The 18,397-nt window shown below is 40.2% G+C and overlaps 2 protein-coding genes across 2 annotated transcripts in view; one reads left to right on the top strand and one right to left on the bottom strand.

Moving 5' to 3' along the window:
- The window catches only part of cdc37 (cell division cycle 37 homolog (S. cerevisiae)), a 31,026-nt gene extending 28,747 nt beyond the window's left edge, over positions 1-2,279 (bottom strand). The window contains exon 1 of the mRNA XM_028823028.2: positions 1,977-2,279. Within this exon, the coding sequence (XP_028678861.2) occupies positions 1,977-2,078 (102 nt within the window). The 5' untranslated portion in view covers positions 2,079-2,279. The remainder of the gene's footprint in view (positions 1-1,976) is intronic.
- A 6,943-nt stretch (positions 2,280-9,222) lies between these two features.
- LOC114667866 (proprotein convertase subtilisin/kexin type 5) overlaps positions 9,223-18,397 on the top strand; it is a 102,545-nt gene continuing 93,370 nt past the window's right edge. The window contains exon 1 of the mRNA XM_051920285.1: positions 9,223-9,492. Within this exon, the coding sequence (XP_051776245.1) occupies positions 9,321-9,492 (172 nt within the window). The 5' untranslated portion in view covers positions 9,223-9,320. The remainder of the gene's footprint in view (positions 9,493-18,397) is intronic.

Raw genomic sequence — 18,397 nt, 5'->3', positions numbered from 1 at the left:
AATTGAATTATGCAGATTTCAGAATGGTCAGTTTTCATTTACATCTTAAAATGATTCCTATGCACCAATGCAAGTTGTGTAAAGAGCTGCACAAGAGCAAGATACTGTATTATAAAAATGACTGATAATTTGTTTTGAGATGAACGGCTATATAATGAAAATAGGAAGCACTGACACAAACCTAATCTGGTGAATATACCGAGGTAAAAGCAATGTTGAAGGAATGAATGGGCATGGGAGAGAAAGAAAACATCAGAAATCTGGAGTGAAAGGTAAGTGTGTTTAAAGAGGCTCTGTGATAAAGGCAACCATATCACCTGCACTTCAGAAGTGACCCACCTAAAACTAAGCATGCAAGTTGAGTTGCTACTGATAGATAGATAGATAGATAGATAGATAGATAGATAGATAGATAGATAGATAGATAGATAGATAGATAGATAGATAGATAGATAGATAGATAGGATACTTTATTAATCCCAAGGGGAAATTCGCACCATTTAACAAAGTCCTTGATGAGGTTTCTATACTCCTCCTCCTGCCCACTCCTGATGCAGCCCACGATAGCAGTGTCTTCAGCGAACTTTTGCACGTGGCAGAACTCCGAGTAGTATTTGAAGTCCGATGTATATACGTACTGGAAGAGGTATTGGTGATGCCAGCAGGGGGTTCTTATCATGTGGTCTGAATATGGATCCCAGTGCAGTGACAGGTCAGTGTGCTATAAAAATTGGCACTGTCCTTTGGATGAGACATAAAACTGAGGTCCTGACTCTCTGTGGTCATAAAAGATCCCTGGGCATCTATCAAAAAGAGCAATGTTTCCCAATGCCTTGGCTGAATTGCCCACCACTGCCTGGTCCATTCTGGCCCCTTATAATCATCCCTTGTTTCTTACCGGATAACTCTCACACCACCACCACCACCAAATCACTAATGTGTGGTGGGCGGTGCAAGAATGGTTTGATGCTACACATTGGTGATGGTTTAAGTGGTTCCCCGCTCTCTTAGTAAATTGTTTAGAATAAGTCAGAAAAGCGCATACAGATATAATTAATTATTATTATTAAATGGGGAGAGGATGATACCAAGGGAAGTATTGAGTAGTAGATGGTAACATCATAAGATTAACTATAAATCTAAAGATGCCTATCATGTCCGCCACAGGGGGAATTTAGGAGGCCAACTGTCCAAAAAAATCACAGAAGTTCACTCTTTATTATATTCATGTAAACAATCAAAATTAACAAAAATAATCTGTGTGTAGTATAATCCATACAATGGTATACTGTGTACTAATAAAAAAAAGTAAAACTAGGTTAAGCATACTGTTTGTTTCAAAGAAGCAAAAAAGACTATACATTATCCAATCATTTTCTGAAAGGGCTTTCTCCGGGCAAACCCAAATAACACTCAAATAATAAAAGTTTCGATGATCAATATTTTATAGATACTTATAAGGGGTACAGATCGGATTATGTACGTAGGTATGTTTCTCTAAATTTATTGATTGGCAAACGCTTTTAAGCGAAGCCAATTACAACATCTGAGATACAATTGGTTATATTGCTTAGAACAAGTGTGTGAAGTGACTTGCTCAGGGTCACACAATGTCAGTGGTGAGATTTGAACCCACAATCTCATGTTTTGTAGTCCAAAGCCATAACCACTGCGCCACACAGCCTGTATATATCTATTAGCTAATACCCAGATTTTACTTCAGTAAATACCGTTAAACATAAGAGCTCTAAACAGACGGAAACAAACTGCAGAAAATCCGTTATTTACAGTTACATTAAATCGCTGTCTTTACAGTTCTGCAGGAAGTTGCATACTGATTGAAATTGGGAACTGGGACTTAAAACGTGTTCCACCGGTGGCAGAGCCAAAAACATAAAGTAAATGCGAGGAGTCCATAAGATGCAGGTATAAAGCTAGCTAGGCTTGATTCCAAATGCCGACGCACATCGCCCTACCTGGTGCCTCCATCGGAACAAGCTGGGGGTATCGATGTTAGGATGTGTCTCGTCTTCATCGTCGGACACCTCGATGTGATCCCACACGCTGTAGTCTACCATCTTCAAACTGTGTTGGTAATCAAAGACAGCACGGTTTCACCGCCAGAGACTAAGCAGCTTTCAACTTGGCAGTAGAAACTGTCCGCCCTTCAGCTGCGTGTTGCTATTATTTTAGCAGTACTACTTTCAGACGTTCCTACCCACAGCAGAGCACTTTCTGGAAAACTCTCTGCGCTTCTGTCGTCGAAACGTCATTAAACGTCACATCCTCAAGAACGCGGCGCCTTAGAGCGGAGGAAGTGTTGTCGGTCACGCGCACGCAGTCCCGCCCTCTAAGAACGCGTGTTTTCCGTCTTAATAGCATGTTGCTCTCCAACTATTAGGACACAGTAAGCTAAGGGAGGTTGTTTTAACTTTTTGTGTTCATCCTAATTTGCATTGTTGGAAATTTGATAATTGCAAATGGGGTAATCTTTTCTGCTGATAAGTATCCAATCAGATTTGTTAGAATAAGCCTGCTGGATGTCCAATATTATTTGATTTGGGAAAGTACAATTCCACAGGGCAACTTCTAGCTAAATTAACATTTAGAGACACAGTGTCTGAAAATGATATTAAGATTATCTATAGCATTGTGCTACAGTGGTTAGTGCTGTACGGCCCCACAGATTTTGGTGTCCTGGATTGAAATTCCGTGTTTTGTTGCCGCATTTTTCTCCTCGTATCCGTAGGTGTTTTCCTTTCACATCCTAAACACATGCATGTTAGGTTTAATTATTGTGTGTTTTCTTCTTCATCATCATCTTCTTCGTCTTTTCACACTACAGGGTGTGGTTAATGTGCTTGATCATCCTTCTCCATACAGCTCAGTCCTACACATTCTCCCCAGCCAGATCCTTTTCCTTCAGATCTTCTTTTACTTTATCCATCCAACACCACTTTGGCCTTCTCTCATTTTCTCTTCTCCTGTATTTCCATCTCCTTAAGCCCTTTGTCCATATATTTATTGCCTTTCCTCATCCCATGATCATACAACTTCAGTGTACTTTACTTAATTAGATATCTATCCCACTTTTATTGTGCTTTGATTTTCTCTTTCTTTCTTATTCTGTTCTTTTTTTGTAACTTCACACATCCATCTCAACATTTTCATTTTTGCCACATCCGACTTCTTCTCCTGTGCTCCTTTTAACCCCCATATTTTAGCTCCATACATCATTACAGGCCATAATATGATCTTAAAATCCTTACCTTTAACCTTTTACCATAATTCTTCAATCACATAATACCCTTAATAGTACTTATCATTATTCTTTCTCTGTTGCCCCACTTTGTGGGTTATCTCTGCACCTAATTCTCCATCTTTAGCTACCACTGATTCTAGATATTCAAAGCTGTCCCTGCAGGCTAACTTCTGAATCCTGATCATTACTTCACCTCATATATTCTATATTCTTTCTATTTATCTTCAATCCTCTATCTTCCAAAGCCCTTCACAAATCTTCAAAGTTCCTCTCCATGCCCCTTTTTTTGGGCCTTACACAACACAATGTCTTCAGCAAAAAGCCTGCACCAGGGGACTGGTCTTTTATCTCACGATTCAACACATCCATAACCAGATCAAAGAGGTAAGGACTTTAAGAAGATTCCTGGTGCAGACCTACTCCAGCTGGGATCCTGTCTGTTACCAGAACACTGTTTTCACCCTGAGTCCTCACACCTTCTTTACATATCCTGGACAATCCTCACATACATTTCTGGTCCTCCATTCTCTCTCATGCATCTTCAGAGTTGACGTGGCGCTCTATTATAAGTCTTTCTCCAAATCAATAACCACCATATGCAAACCTGTCTGTTTTCCTCGATACTTCTGTATGAGCTGTCTCAATGCAGACCGATTCACTTGTTCCTCCTCCTGATATAAACCAAGCTGCTCCTCCTCTCTGGTGGTCTCTTCCCTAAGCCTGATTATGTGTTTTATATTTGTAACTAATTTAGACTGTGTTGCAGAGATCTGTTTTCATTTTGACATTAAAGTGTCTTTATCTGTTGATCAGTGTCAAATGAAATACACTGGGATTGTATTTTGTAAAATAATAAAATGTGTAAACTTCCAAGGGGGTGAATAGTTTTTATAAAATACTTGATTACGTAAGTATAAAGTCAGTATTTAGTAAATGCACCTTTGCCAGCCATGACAGCCATGAGTCTGTGTGCACAGGTCTCCCTTTCTCTATCAGCTTTGCACATCTGTGCACACTTCCATTTTTCCCATTGTTCTTTGCAAAATGTCACAGGCTCTGTCAAGTTGCATGGCTATCATGAATGAACAGCTTTTTTCATGTCCAACCACAAATTCTCAAATTAATTAAAATGTGGACTCTGACTCGGCCAGTCCAAGACATTAACATTACTGATTTTAAGCCATTCCTATGTAGCTTTAATTTTATGCTTGTGGTTGTTGTCTTGTCTTCTTCCATGGTGCAGGTTTCTTGCAGACTGCATCAGGTTTCCCACCAGGATTTCCTTGAATTTTGCTGCATTTATTTTACACTCCACCCTCATAAGCCGACCACAGATAAACATCCCCACAGCCTGATGTTGCTATTAGCATGGTTCCTGGTGGATATGGTGTGTTTTGATAATGTGCAGATTCTGTTTGCACCAAACCATTTGTTTACTATGATTATCAGAAAGCTCAATTTTGTTTCTCATAAGAACACAGAACCTCCTTTCACCTGACTTCAGAGTCTCTCATGTGCCTTCAGCTATAGATGTCCTGTGCATTTTGTCTCTTTGCCATTTCCCCATAACGCTGTGACAGGTGAAGCTTCTGGGTGCAGTTGTCTGCACAGCCTTTCCAGTCTCTACCACTGTAGCTTGTAACTCCTTCACTGTTCTCACATGGCTGTGGGTGGCCTCCCTCACTCGTCGCCTTCTTGCTGACCAGTGCTTTGGACATTTTCATGCCTACATCCCCATACTTGTGCTTTTCAATGACTCTTTTCACAGAGTTCCTTGGTGTGTTCTTTTGTCTTCACTGTGTAGGGGATGTGAATCCCAGTTTCCTTATTATGTCACAACAGGGCTACCAACTCTGACACCGTGCCACCCCGCTGTGATTCAATGTGGCATATTAATGAAATGTGAAAACTTCCAAGGGGTGAATGCTTTTTTAAAGATACTGAATGTACTGCGAGGACTGAACCAGTATCCCAACTGGTATAGACCCCACTCCCTTACAAGGCCAGGAGGCCTTGATAACAGAAGGCCATGGAGTGGCCGTGACAATATCTCCTTTCAGTGCCAGGACCCAGATGTGGAAGGACATTATAGCGACTACATCAGGGCTGGACTTGGGATCTGGGAAGGACAGTACAGCGGGTAACTGCCTACTATGAGCAGAGCATCCCCCTGTACAATGGGTGGCAGCATCATGTCTGGCAAGCCCCATTATGGATGTCTAGAGGGAATCATGGGAGTTATGAACCTGTTAGGTTCTGTGGGGTGCAAAAGGGAGAGATCTCAAATAGTGATGATACAAGGTCCATTATGGTTTTGCCTGACCTGGATCTGCTTCCTGGAAGCAATAGACTAAGCAGTGGAATTACTCCCAGGTCAGGATTTAAATGAGAGCCCTCCATTCAGATCATGGAGTCGGAGTTGCGTGAGTGGACTGAAGGAGATCGGAGAATTTCTGTGCTGGTATTCAAACCTTTTGTGGCAGTATGAGGAAGAAAACTGTACAGGGTACACTTGGGTGAGTTAATAAAAGAACTGGGTTTAAAGCCAGGACTGTGTCTGCGGTAGTTGTGTCTGGGGTTTGGGGTGCTGCTGCTTCCCCTTAGTGGCCACAGTAACCTCAAGGTATACCACTGAACATTGTTTTAAGACACCCTTGAGCAGCACAGATCCACAAAAAACCAGGCAGGCAACATCTTGTTTGGGTGAATGGAGTATGGCTATGCAGACCGGAGATCTAAAACCACTTGATTGCTGGACTGGAAAGCGTCATAGAGAAACAATAACACCACTGTTTGGGGTCTCAGTAAGCTAGATGGATGCTGTGATAAGGATAAGACAAAGACATCTTGAAGGTTTTTGTTCACTGATCTGAGTCCAAGACAGAACTGATTGCTTGGAGGCAAGATGGTGTCTTTAAAGGCCAGTACAGGAATTGATGTCATCACTGGAACCGGAACCGGAAGTGATATCAGCAGGACCGGAAGTTCCGTCATCAGAGGGAGGCGGAACTGGAAGTGATGTTGCCGGGACCGGAAGTGATGTCATCATAGCATTGCTGGAAACCAGAAGTGATGCCACCATTGGGGCCGAAGAAATAACAGAAGCGATGTCATCGGGACCGGAAGTAGCATCATCAGAGGGGCCGGAAAGTGATGTCGCCAGGACCGGAAGTGACGTCATCAGAGGGCCGAAAAACCTGGAATTGATGTCATCATTGGTTGGTGAAAGAAAAGCGAAAGTGATGTCATCAAAGGCTCCAGAACCTGGCGGAATTTCCCGAGAATGGTCTGCAAGGAACTGAGAGAGAGAGAGTCAGCGCACCCTGATGGCCCCTGGTCTGTTGAGAAATTACAATTACTCAGGCCCTTTAGCTGCCTCCTACTCACACGTGTGTGACAATGCTCTGGAGGGTCACTTGACAAAGCAAAGTCACTACTGGGAAGCTGTTCAGTTAGCGCTAAATGACTGGTTAACCACTGCTTAAAAACCAAGGGTGCCTTTAGACAGTGAAAAAAAATGAAAAAAAAGTTTTCCTTGTTCTATCAATCTAGAACACCAATTCCTTACAGCAGAAATCACACTGGAAAAAAACGTTTGTCCCAAATTAAAACAAAAAGTATTTTAACAAAGAAACCGTCTCTTTTTCTTTCTCGAGATTGTTCTTCTAAGGAGCAGTGTCTCCTCTTGCCGTCTCTGCTACGTGATTCTGTATGACAGTGCTTGTTTTGTCCCATGCAGGTACACATGTGAACCATGCAGCTTAATGTCATCAGCACACAATACTACAGGAAACAGGATGTGAGCAAAGTACAAAGAAACCAAAGCAAAAGGTCAGACAAAAAAATGAATAAGTGGGCTGAAAATTTACCACACCTTTAAAAATGCTGGCAATTATAGATGACTGTTGGCTTTATACAGGACCCATTCAGACTCAGCATCTGATTCAGTCTTTATAATTTGTGATGTTATGCACTATGGAAAGTACTATGTAAATACAGATGGCTCAAGTGATTCAATATTTTATATCTGTTATGAAGACAGAGCACTAAATTTGAACTTAAGAAAAGCAAATATGTATTACTCTGCAAGTACGATAGTAGTAGTTAGCGCTACCACCTCACAGTTCCAGAGCTCTTGGCCCCATCATTGTCCACATGAAGTTCATGCATTCTTTCTCCATTTGAATGGCTTTCCTCTGAGTAATTTAATTTCTTTACGGATTAAAAGATGTTTATGTTAGGTTATTTGGTGTAAGTGTGCTCTATGGCGACCTGTTTAATTGCTGCCTTAAACCCAGTACTACCTGGATTGCCATGGATTCTGCATGATCCTGCATTGGACTACATGGTTTCACTACAATTAAAAGATGGACACATACATTTACTTTAAGATTTGTTATGTATCTGGCAGTACATAACCGATTCTGTCCTTTATAATAACATGCAAGTGACATATTTTATTTTACATATTGTATTTTTTCTTGGTTGGAGTATTTTGAAGAAACTGGTTTGAAAAACCACAGGAGGTGATTGAATTGACTGCTGGCCAATCAAAGTAGCTATGTTTATTAATTATTCATTCATTTCTTTAATGCATTTCTGAACAGGCAGCATGTTTAGACCCAGGCAGTACTTGGATGAGAGACCATCTAGGAAAAAGCTGAGGTAGCTGTTGGAAGAGGTATTGGTGAGGCCAGCAGAGGGTGCATAACCTGTGGATCTGCGTGTGGTTCCCAATGTCCCAGTGCAATGCTGTAAATATGGTGCCACCCTTCATTTGAGACATAAAACTGAGGTCCCGACTCTCTGTGGTCATTAAAGATCCCTGGATATCTTTTAAAAACAGTAGGCTTTATCTCAATTCCCATCATGGGCTCATCCATCCTGGCCCCCTAGCCATACCCTATTTCTAATTGCTATCTGTCTCCCCCTGGTGCAACAATGGCTTTTGTCACATCATCCAGGTGGGTGCTGCAGAAGTGATGCCATCATTGGGGCCGAAGAAATAACGGAAGCGATGTCATCAGGACCGGAAGTAACGTCATAAGAGGGGCCGGAAAGTGATATCGCCAGGACCGGAAGTGACGTCATCTGAGGGGAATGGATATTAACCTAAGCAAAGCAGCACAGGGGCACGGTGATTAGTACTTGAAATTCTGCTCATGTGGAGTTTGCATGTTCTCCTAATGTTATAGAGCTTTCACCAAGTACCATTTTTTCACCCACATATTAAAGACATGTAGTTTAGCTTTCTGGTGACTCTAAATTTGATTATTGAGAGTAGCTCGTGATGGACCGATGTCCTATCCAGAGATCACTCTTCTGTTATGTGTAATGCTGCCAGGATGGGTTCCATCCTCCCGAGACCCTTTACTTGAACGTCTGGTGAGCACATGATTAGAGTTGTCACGGTTTTAGGAACAAAGAATACTATGCTGCAAATCCTTGAAATTTACTGGCATCCTGTTCAGGTTGATATAGTGCCTAATTCTGAATTCGTAATGGTCCACCACAAAATATACCTGAATCAAAATAAAGAATTCAATAAAATATAAAGCACAATGTTGGACTCTTTTCTGTTTCATTACCACAGCGATCAATGTGTTAACAAATGATCTCCTTCTATCACTGGATCACAGTAAAGGATTTACTGTAACAATGCTAAAATGATGTGGTTAATTTTACAAAAGGATTCCATTCCTGCTTTACAATCTAGACTTGTCTGTCACCACCTTATTACTTTAAATTTCATCTACCTGCTTATCCTCAAAGATTCCTGCTACCAAACAGGTTAGCTCCCCCTCTTTTTCCACATGATATAGACATTTGGTAAAGAATGCAGGATTTTTTGCCATTCAAAGGGAACAATTTGCCTATTCAGTGTATGAGAAAGCCCTCCCCCGTAAAGAGACTGGTTGAACTTGTTTTGTCTCTGGTTTCTTAGCGGTAATGGATAAAGTGAGAAAACCTAGCACAGAACTCATCTGCCGCAGGCACGCACCTGTTCCACCTCTGAGTCTTTCTTCATTTTACTTTTGCTGGCGACAACAGGCAAAAAATGTTCAAGTCGTTCATTTCGCTCTTTTATTTTGGGCAAGCCATGAATGCATTTGCCTCCTTCACCTGCCCAAGTGGGCAGTTTGCTTTGAAAAATCAATGCTTCAACTGCCATGCAACCTGCTGGGAATGCCGTGGGCATGAAGTCTTTGAGTGCACCAGATGTGGCATAGGTAAGGAACTGGTTATTGTAAAGATGTCCTTTTATACTGCCTAACAAGGCAGGTGCACCAGACTGGTATTATAGCATTGTCTGAGCTGAATTCTCTTTGTAAAAAATTAAAGTATTGTGGGCTGAGGCATAATTGGCTAAGTGTGAGTGTAGATGTGAGTGGGAAAGAACCCAGCGATGGATAAGCATGGTGTTATTCTATATTATGTGTATTTGTGGATTTTAAATTTTACCAATCTTCTACATGACTGATATTCAATTCTATCTATCTATCTATCTATCTATCTATCTATCTATCTATCTATCTATCTATCTATCTATCTATCTATCTATCTATCTATCTATCTATCTATCTATCTATCTATCTATCTATCTATCTATCTATCTATCTATCCTACTACACTACATTAATATCTATCTATCTATCTATCTATCTATCTATCTATCTATCTATCTATCTATCTATCTATCTATCTATCTATCTATCTATCTATCTATCTATCTATCTATCCTACTACACTACATTAATATCTATCTATCTATCTATCTATCTATCTATCTATCTATCTATCTATCTATCTATCTATCTATCTATCTATCTATCTATCTATCTATCTATCTATCTATCTATCCTACTACACTACATTAATATCTATCTATCTATCTATCTATCTATCTATCTATCTATCTATCTATCTATCTATCTATCTATCTATCTATCTATCTATCTATCTATCTATCTATCTATCTATCTATCTATCTATCTTGCCTACTACACTACATTAATATCTATCTATCTATCTATCTATCTATCTATCTATCTATCTATCTATCTATCTATCTATCTATCTATCTATCTATCTATCTATCTATCTATCTATCTATCTATCCCCCTAGACTAAATATCTATCTATCTATCTATCTATCTATCTATCTATCTATCTATCTATCTATCTATCTATCTATCTATCTATCTATCTATCAGATATCTGGTAGTGCTTCTTGACACATGTTTGCTGAATATTCAATTGAATAATGTTAACTATTATAAGGTATTCCAGCCATACCTCACAGATGTGTGTTTGTTTTATGAACTGGACACTCTAATCTGGCTCCATGTAGTGCAAGTCTGAGTAGGTGTGTGCCTTTACCCTACAAAGGACTGGTCGCCTCTCCATGGTTGGTTGGTTGGCTGGATGCCCTATACACCCCCCCCAGTCCAATGACTCAGAATTGACTACCATAGGAAATCAGTGCATTAAGTACATTCATGACAAAAGATACATGAGGTACTATAAATAGAAATCTCAGCTTTTAACTAAAGGATTTGCCTATTTGGATTTGAGTTTGCATACACCTGCTGCTTCCCTGTAGGAGTTTAATCAGGGCACTTGCAGAGAAACTTTGCATACTGTGTTTAGTAAACTAGTCATTTTGTCTTGTGTTGACTACTTATAATGAACTTTTTTTCGTTGACTACTTAAACTGTAATAGGAGAGCACTTTGCTGAAACCCTAGCATGCACTCTTTATTTTGACCCCCTTATCTGAGAGCAACAAAAGGGCTATTCACACATGCTTTACGGTCACTCAGGTTTTCCTTCTCCCTTCCGTGCCTTTTTCATCCAATCCCTGGAGAATGTGGGTTTCTTCGTGAGCTTGTATTGTCAATTCATTCCTGATTGCCATGTTTCTGTGCTTCACAAAAGGTCACCGCAGTCTTTCAGCATACCTGTTGCGTTGGCATTTTCCAACCTATGTCAATATATTTTTAAAAATATTTTAACTGAATAATGAAGCCAATCCAGTTTTGTAGAGATTATTTTATGAATGCATATTAAAAAAAAAACAAATGGTTGGTAAGTGAGTCAGTGAATTGTCAGAGACTTCAGCTTACTCTGTATTTTTCTAATCTATGTGTCATTTAATGGTGCTTAAACAGTCATGCTTTTTTGTTGGTAAGAGGCTGAGTTATCAGTGTGCATATTAGTTTTTTGACAAACACAGGCATTTATAATAAATCACAAAACTGAACACAAGCAATAATCCATCGTACAATCTACTTTCTAAACCTGATCAATGCATTTAGGGTCTTGTGTGCTGTAAATTACACTCACAGTTTTGGGTTCCAGGAAAAACAAACAATAGGCAAAAGGTTAAAAAGTTTGTTTCTGTGACTTCATTTGTCTCTTTCATGTCAAGGAAAGCAGTATGTTTGCTGGATCTTTCAAAACTTTGCATTTTAACAGTGCAGGATTTAACTTTATCTGTAATATAGCGCCTATAGAAAGTATTCACCGCCTTGGACGTTTTCACAGTTTGCTAACATACAACGTTGAATCACATAGGATTTAATTTGGCTTTTTTGATGTTGATCAACAAAAAAAGACTTTAATATCAAAGTGAATACAGATCTCTGCAAAGTGGTCTAAATTAATTACGAAAAAAGTCTGAATTAGTGTAAGCCGTCCTAATTCGAAGTGTTCATAAGAAATGTAATGATTTACTTCATGAGCTACAAGTACATAATAAACAAGAATAGTTATGTCAAGTATTTGAAATATTAAAATGTGTGCTTCAATTTAGATGTTTAATGTCAAAATATTCTCGATTGTAATAGAAAGTTTTAACTTTTCACCCTCTGACAGAGATAAATAGAGGCCTAGATTCCTAGTAAAAGATCAAAAATCAAAAATAATATCTTATTTGTAATCGCTGATCATTACTCCTGTGCTTCAGAAGAGGTCATCCACCAAAAGCAATAAGCCTGCTCAAGCCTGGCCAGTTCTTGGATGAGAGACCACTTAGGAAAAGCTTGGGCTGCTGGTGGAAGAGGTGTTGGTGAGGCCAGCAGGGGGCGCTTTCCCTGTGGTCTGAATTTGGATCCCAATGCCCCAGTGCAGTGATGGTGACACTGTGCTGTAAATATGGTGCCATTCTTTGGATAAGACATAAAACCAAAGTGCTGTTCTCTCTGCATTCATTAAAGATCCCTGGGCAACTTTTGAAAAGAGCAAGGTGTATCCTGATGTTCTGGCTAAATTGGCCATCATGGCCTTATCCATCCTGGCCCCCTAATCATCCCCTGTGTCTAATTGGCTATCTCTCTCACCACTTCATCACCTAACAACTAATGTGTGGTGAGCATACTGGTGCAAAATGGATGGCTGCAGTTGCAACATCCAGATGGGTGCCACACATTGGTGGTGGTTGAAAAGCACTATATAAATGTAATTTACTATTTCTTATATTTGAATTCTGTCATTATTAACTTTCTGGGAGTGGCTCTTTGAGGGATGGACCACCAGTAAAGGTTTATCCTTTCATCCATCCATCCATTATCCAACCTGCTATATCCTAATACAGGGTCACGGGGGTCTGCTGGAGCCAATCCCAGCCAACACAGGGTGTAAGGCAGGAACAAATCCCAGGCAGGGTGCTAGCCCAATGCAGAGTAAAGGTTCAGGTTTCAAAAATATTATCATATTCACAATCAACAACCTTAAAGTAGCAAAATATATGTCAATATTATTGATCATCGTTTTTTTTTTTCAAAGAATTGTGAAAAGGTGTAACGTGGACCCTTTGCATCCCATTAGTTAGTTGATCCCTGGAGTCAGTCGATGTGGCATGCACAAATTTAAATTTGTCTGATTATTTTTACTGAAGAAACCTATTGGTTCACTCTTCAACTCCTCTCCACTCTCTAAACTGTGTGCCTTTGCTGATGAAGTGAGGAGAGAGCTGAGAAAACTTTACATAAACAAGGCTCCAGGGCTGGATAGAATCAGCCCCAGAGTTCTAACAAGGTTCATCAACTGTGGAAAACATCCTGTGTGGTCCCAATGCCAAAGAAAATGCTTTCCAGTTAACCCCCAAGGACTTCAGAGCAGTTGTTCTTACTTCATACATCATGAACATCTTTGAGAGACTGGCCTTAAAACAGCTACAGCCTCTGATTTCAGAACATCTGCATCCTCTGCAGTTTGCCCATTAGGCACATATAGTTCTGGAGGTTGCTCTCATCTACAATGCATCCAGAAAGTATTCACAGCGCATCACTTTTTCCACATTTTGTTATGTTACAGCCTTATTCCAAAATGGATTAAATTCATTTTTTTTCCTCAGAATTCTACACACAACACCCCATAATGACAACATGAAAAAAGTTTACTTCAGGTTTTTGCAAATTTATTAAAAATAAAAAAACTGAGAAATCCCATGTACATAAGTATTCACAGCCTTTGCTCAATACTTTGTCGATGCACCTTTGGCAGCAATTACAGCCTCAAGTCTTTTTGAATATGATGCCACAAGCCTGGCACACCTATCCTTGGCCAGTTTCGCCCATTCCTCTTTGCAGCACCTCTCAAGCTCCATCAGGTTGGGTGGGAAGTGTCGGTGCACAGCCATTTTAAGATCTCTCCAGAGATGTTCAATCAGATTCAAGTCTGGGCTCTGGCTGGGCCACTCAAGGACAATCACAAAGTTGTCCTGAAGCCACTCCTTTGATATCTTGGCTGTGTGCTTAGGGTTGTTGTCCTGCTGAAAGATGAACCGTCGCCCCAGTCTGAGGTCAAGAGCGCTCTGGAGCAGGTTTTCATCCAGGATGTCTCTGTACATTGCTGCAGTCATCTTTCTCTTTATCCTGACTAGTCTCCCAGTCCCTGCTGCTGAAAAACATCCCCACAGCATGATGCTGCCACCACCATGCTTCACTGTAGGGATGGTATTGGCCTGGTGATGAGCAGTGCCTGGTTTCCACCAAACGTGACGCCTGGCATTCACACCAAAAAGTTCAATCTTTGTCTCATCAGACCAGAGAATTTTCTTTCTCATGGTCTGAGAGTCCATCAGGTGCCTTTTGGCAAACTATATGAGGGCTGCCATGTGCCTTTTACTAAGGAGTGGCTTCAGTCTGGCCACTCTACCATACAGGCCTGATTGGTGGATTGCTGTAGAGATGGTTGTCCTTCTGGAAGGTTCTTCTCTCTCCACAGAGGACCTCTGGAGCTCTGACAGAGTGACCATCGGGTTCTTGGTCACCTCCCTCTCTAAGGCCCTTCTCCCTCGATTGCTCTGTTTCGATGGCCGGCCAGCTCTAGGAAGAATCCTGGTGGTTTCAAACTTCTTCCACTTATGGATGATGGAGGCCACTGTGCTCATTGGGACCTTCAAAGCAGCAGAAATATTTCTGTAACCTTCCCCAGATTTGTGCCTCGAGACAATCCTGTCTCGGAGGTCTACAGACAATTCCTTTGACTTCATACTTGGTTTGTGCTCTGACATGAACTGTCAACTGTGGGACCTTATATAGACAGGTGTGTGCCTTTCCAAAGCATGTCCAATCAACTGAATTTACCACAGGTGGACTCCAATGAAGCTGCAGAAACATCTCAAGGATGATCAGGGGAAACAGGATGCACCTGAGCTCAATTTTGAGCTTCATGGCAAAGGCTGTGAATACTCCCTGGGCACTCATTAAGTTTATTTTGATATACCATTTTGGGAAATATCTATCTATCTATCTATCTATCTATCTATCTATCTATCTATCTATCTATCTATCTATCTATCTATCTATCTATCTATCTATCTATCTATCTATCTATCTATCTATCTATCTATCTATCTATCTATCTATCTATCTATCGATTGATTGACTGGCCATTATTCTTGTTTTTATGATTCTGCTGCTGTATACATGTGAATTTCCCTTTGGGATTAATAAAGTTTATCTAATCTAATTTAATATATCACAAGGGAGTAATTTCCTGAACAAAATATTGTCCAAAATGGCCTAAACATGAAGGTTTTTTGGGGCTACTTAACCAAAAGATAAGGGGAAACCCACAAAGCTCACAAACTTGCATAATTAGACATCAAGACAAGTTGAATGGTATTTCATATGTGGGGATTTTGTCAGGAGGCACTCGACAAAAAAACCTGAAGTGATTTCGAAACGTTCATAAATATCGTATATACTCGCGTTTACGTTCTCCCACGGATAAGTCACGTCTTGATTTTACAGTATAATTTCTGGTATTTTATAATGTCGGTCGAATTCGGAAAACTCACGCTATTGGTCCAAGAGATTATGATATATTAACGGCCACCTGAGAGAGTAACCACAGAGCACACTGTCTTGTTTTTCAATGTATTGTGCCTACGTGACCACACGGTTATACCCGAACTATTCCGAAGCGATGTTTGCACTGATTTGTGTTTTTTGCATCTCACACCCTCATACACCTTTATCGTAAGAGCATCCCTTATCTACGATGGAGCATTCGATCAGAATAAAATATGAAGCTGGTTTTAAATTAAACGTCGTTGAAGTGGCAAAAGAAATTGGTAACTGCACTGCTGCAACAAAATTCAATGTGTTTGAGAAAGTGTCATATTTTTGAATGGGCGTACAAGTCTGGGTCTGATTTTTATGATCGATTTTTCGGGTTTCACTTATACGCAAGTATATACGGTAAGGAACACAATATACAATACAAAATAATTGACCACATAGGTATTTATTATTTTAATATGACACTCTTACTCATCACTGGTGCAGCCAGTTGGTTTTAGAAGTCACAGATTTAGTTCAATGGAAATCACCTGTCTGAGGTTTCCATTGACTGTAGTCACGTAAACACTTATGTAAATTGTAAACTATTAATTAATAAAACACGCATTAATAAACAGGCAAATACCTAATAAATAAAATATTCAGCATTTCATACATAAACAGAAAGTAATTAAAGATAATAAAACAAAAACCAAATCAATATTTATGAAAAGCAATTTATAGAAACTAACAAAAAGATTAAACAAAAAAAAAATACACTTAAGGTAGGGAGATAACCCTGACCAACATTACAGGTCGGGCTAGATGCTTGAGTGGCAGCTGCATGTTCAACAGGGATGGGAAGAGAAGTGTCATGAAAGCATTTACAAAATAGGATAAAGGTTCTTAGAGAAAAAGTATAAACAGGAGCCCATTACAGCTGTTGGTCAGTGTTCGCCTTGGTCTTAGTGATGTTGACGTGTGCGACAGTAGATAACACACAGTGATTAAGATTGCTGATGTTCATGTTGCAGGGGGACACTGTTTTACAATTGAAACGATGTGTGTATGCCTTCTAGGCTCTTAAACAACTAAACATGAGCAATGGTATGTGGCAGATCAGTTCACAGCAAGTTAATGAAATAGTCACATACAGTACATTGTCTAAATACATACAGTATGCATGCAGGGGCTATCTTGCAAGCATCATAGGCCCCCAGGCAAAGTAGTGCGCTGGGACCCCTATTTTGATAGCAAAACAGAAACACACATAGGCATCAGAAACATCAATGGGCCCCTATGCTGCTGGGGCCCCAGGCCAGTAACCATGCATTAAGACGGCCCTTTGTGTATGATGAAAAGTGGCTGTTCTGCACGATGCTGCTCAGAAGTACAAGGTGACAAATAAAAGAGTTTCTCATTTAGGCTTGGGAGGGCCAGATAGGCCAAAAAAAATACCGTAATTGCCTGTTTTAGAGTTAACAACTTTATTGCTACATATTTACATCACATCCCATTCTAAATATCGTAAATTATTTTTAAAAGAAATATACAATATGAAGTCTCAGTTATATTAATACATTTAAAACTTAGAAATTACAAAAAAGTGCTAATACCATTAATGATATTTAAATGACATAAAGCATTACTTATTTAGGTTAGTTTGTCAACTTATTGTAATTGCCGCAAAATAAGCAATTTCCTTTTTTTAACAAGTTAGAAACTGTATGTATTCTATGTGTCTGCCCTTCTCATCCAGAAATAATTGGTATTTAATGCTCCATATGGTGGATACCACAGGAAATCACTCAATGGAAGATTTCATAACACAATACAACTGAGTGTACTGTGCAATAATGTACAATCAGGCACATTATATAATATTTATGATGCACACTGCTGTCTCACAGTAAGGAGACCTGGGTTTGCTTCCCGGGTCCTCTCTGCGTGGAGTTTGCATGTTCTCCCTGTGTCTTTGTGGATTTCCTCCGGATGTTCCGGTTTCCTCCCACAGTCCAAAGACATGCAGGTTAGGTGCACTGGCGATCCTAAATTGTCCCTAGTGTGTGCTTGGTGTGTGTGTGTGTGTGTGCCCTGCGGTGGGCTGGCACCCTGCCCAGGGTTTGTTCCTGCCTTGTGCCCTGTGTTGGCTGGGATTGGCTCCAGCAGACCCCTGTGACCCTGTGTTAGGATATAGCAGGTTGGATGATGGCTGACTGACTGACAATCATCTCAAACTGGACAAGAATCTCAAAGGAATATTTTCAATACCTTGTGGAATCCATGCCCTGAAGAACTGAAGCTGTTTTGAGAAGAAAAGGAGGCTCTACCCAGTTTTAGTATATTTTTTTCTAATAATTGGGTCACTGAGTGTATTTTGCCAATTCAAAAGCAAATTAAAGATATTATGATGGGTGGCCACGGCCATTACCCGGCTGGGACACTAGCTGGATGGTAGGACCAGTGAGAGAGCATCCACATGGCACTGCCTTCCCGGTGACACTAGAAGGCAACCCTCCTGGGCAGCTGTGGCACCACGGATTCCTGCAGGGCATGCTGGGAGCTGGAGTTTGGTATTGTCTTGTTGGGTTCCATGGGGGGCTGCCAGGGGGGAACTGCATAGCCCTACATTGGGCTTTCACCACACCTGGGAGTGATTCCAGGCCTGATTAACTCCTTAAGAGTGAATGCTGACTATCTATCTATCTATCTATCTATCTATCTATCTATCTATCTATCTATCTATCTATCTATCTATCTATCTATCTATCTATCTATCTATCTATCTATCTATCTATCTATCGATCGATCTATCTATCTATCTATCTATCTATCTATCTATCTAT

This window comes from Erpetoichthys calabaricus, chromosome 17, assembly GCF_900747795.2.
Source record: "Erpetoichthys calabaricus chromosome 17, fErpCal1.3, whole genome shotgun sequence".
NCBI classification, from domain to species: Eukaryota; Metazoa; Chordata; class Cladistia; order Polypteriformes; family Polypteridae; genus Erpetoichthys; species Erpetoichthys calabaricus.
This window is presented reverse-complemented; position numbering and strand designations above follow the sequence as displayed.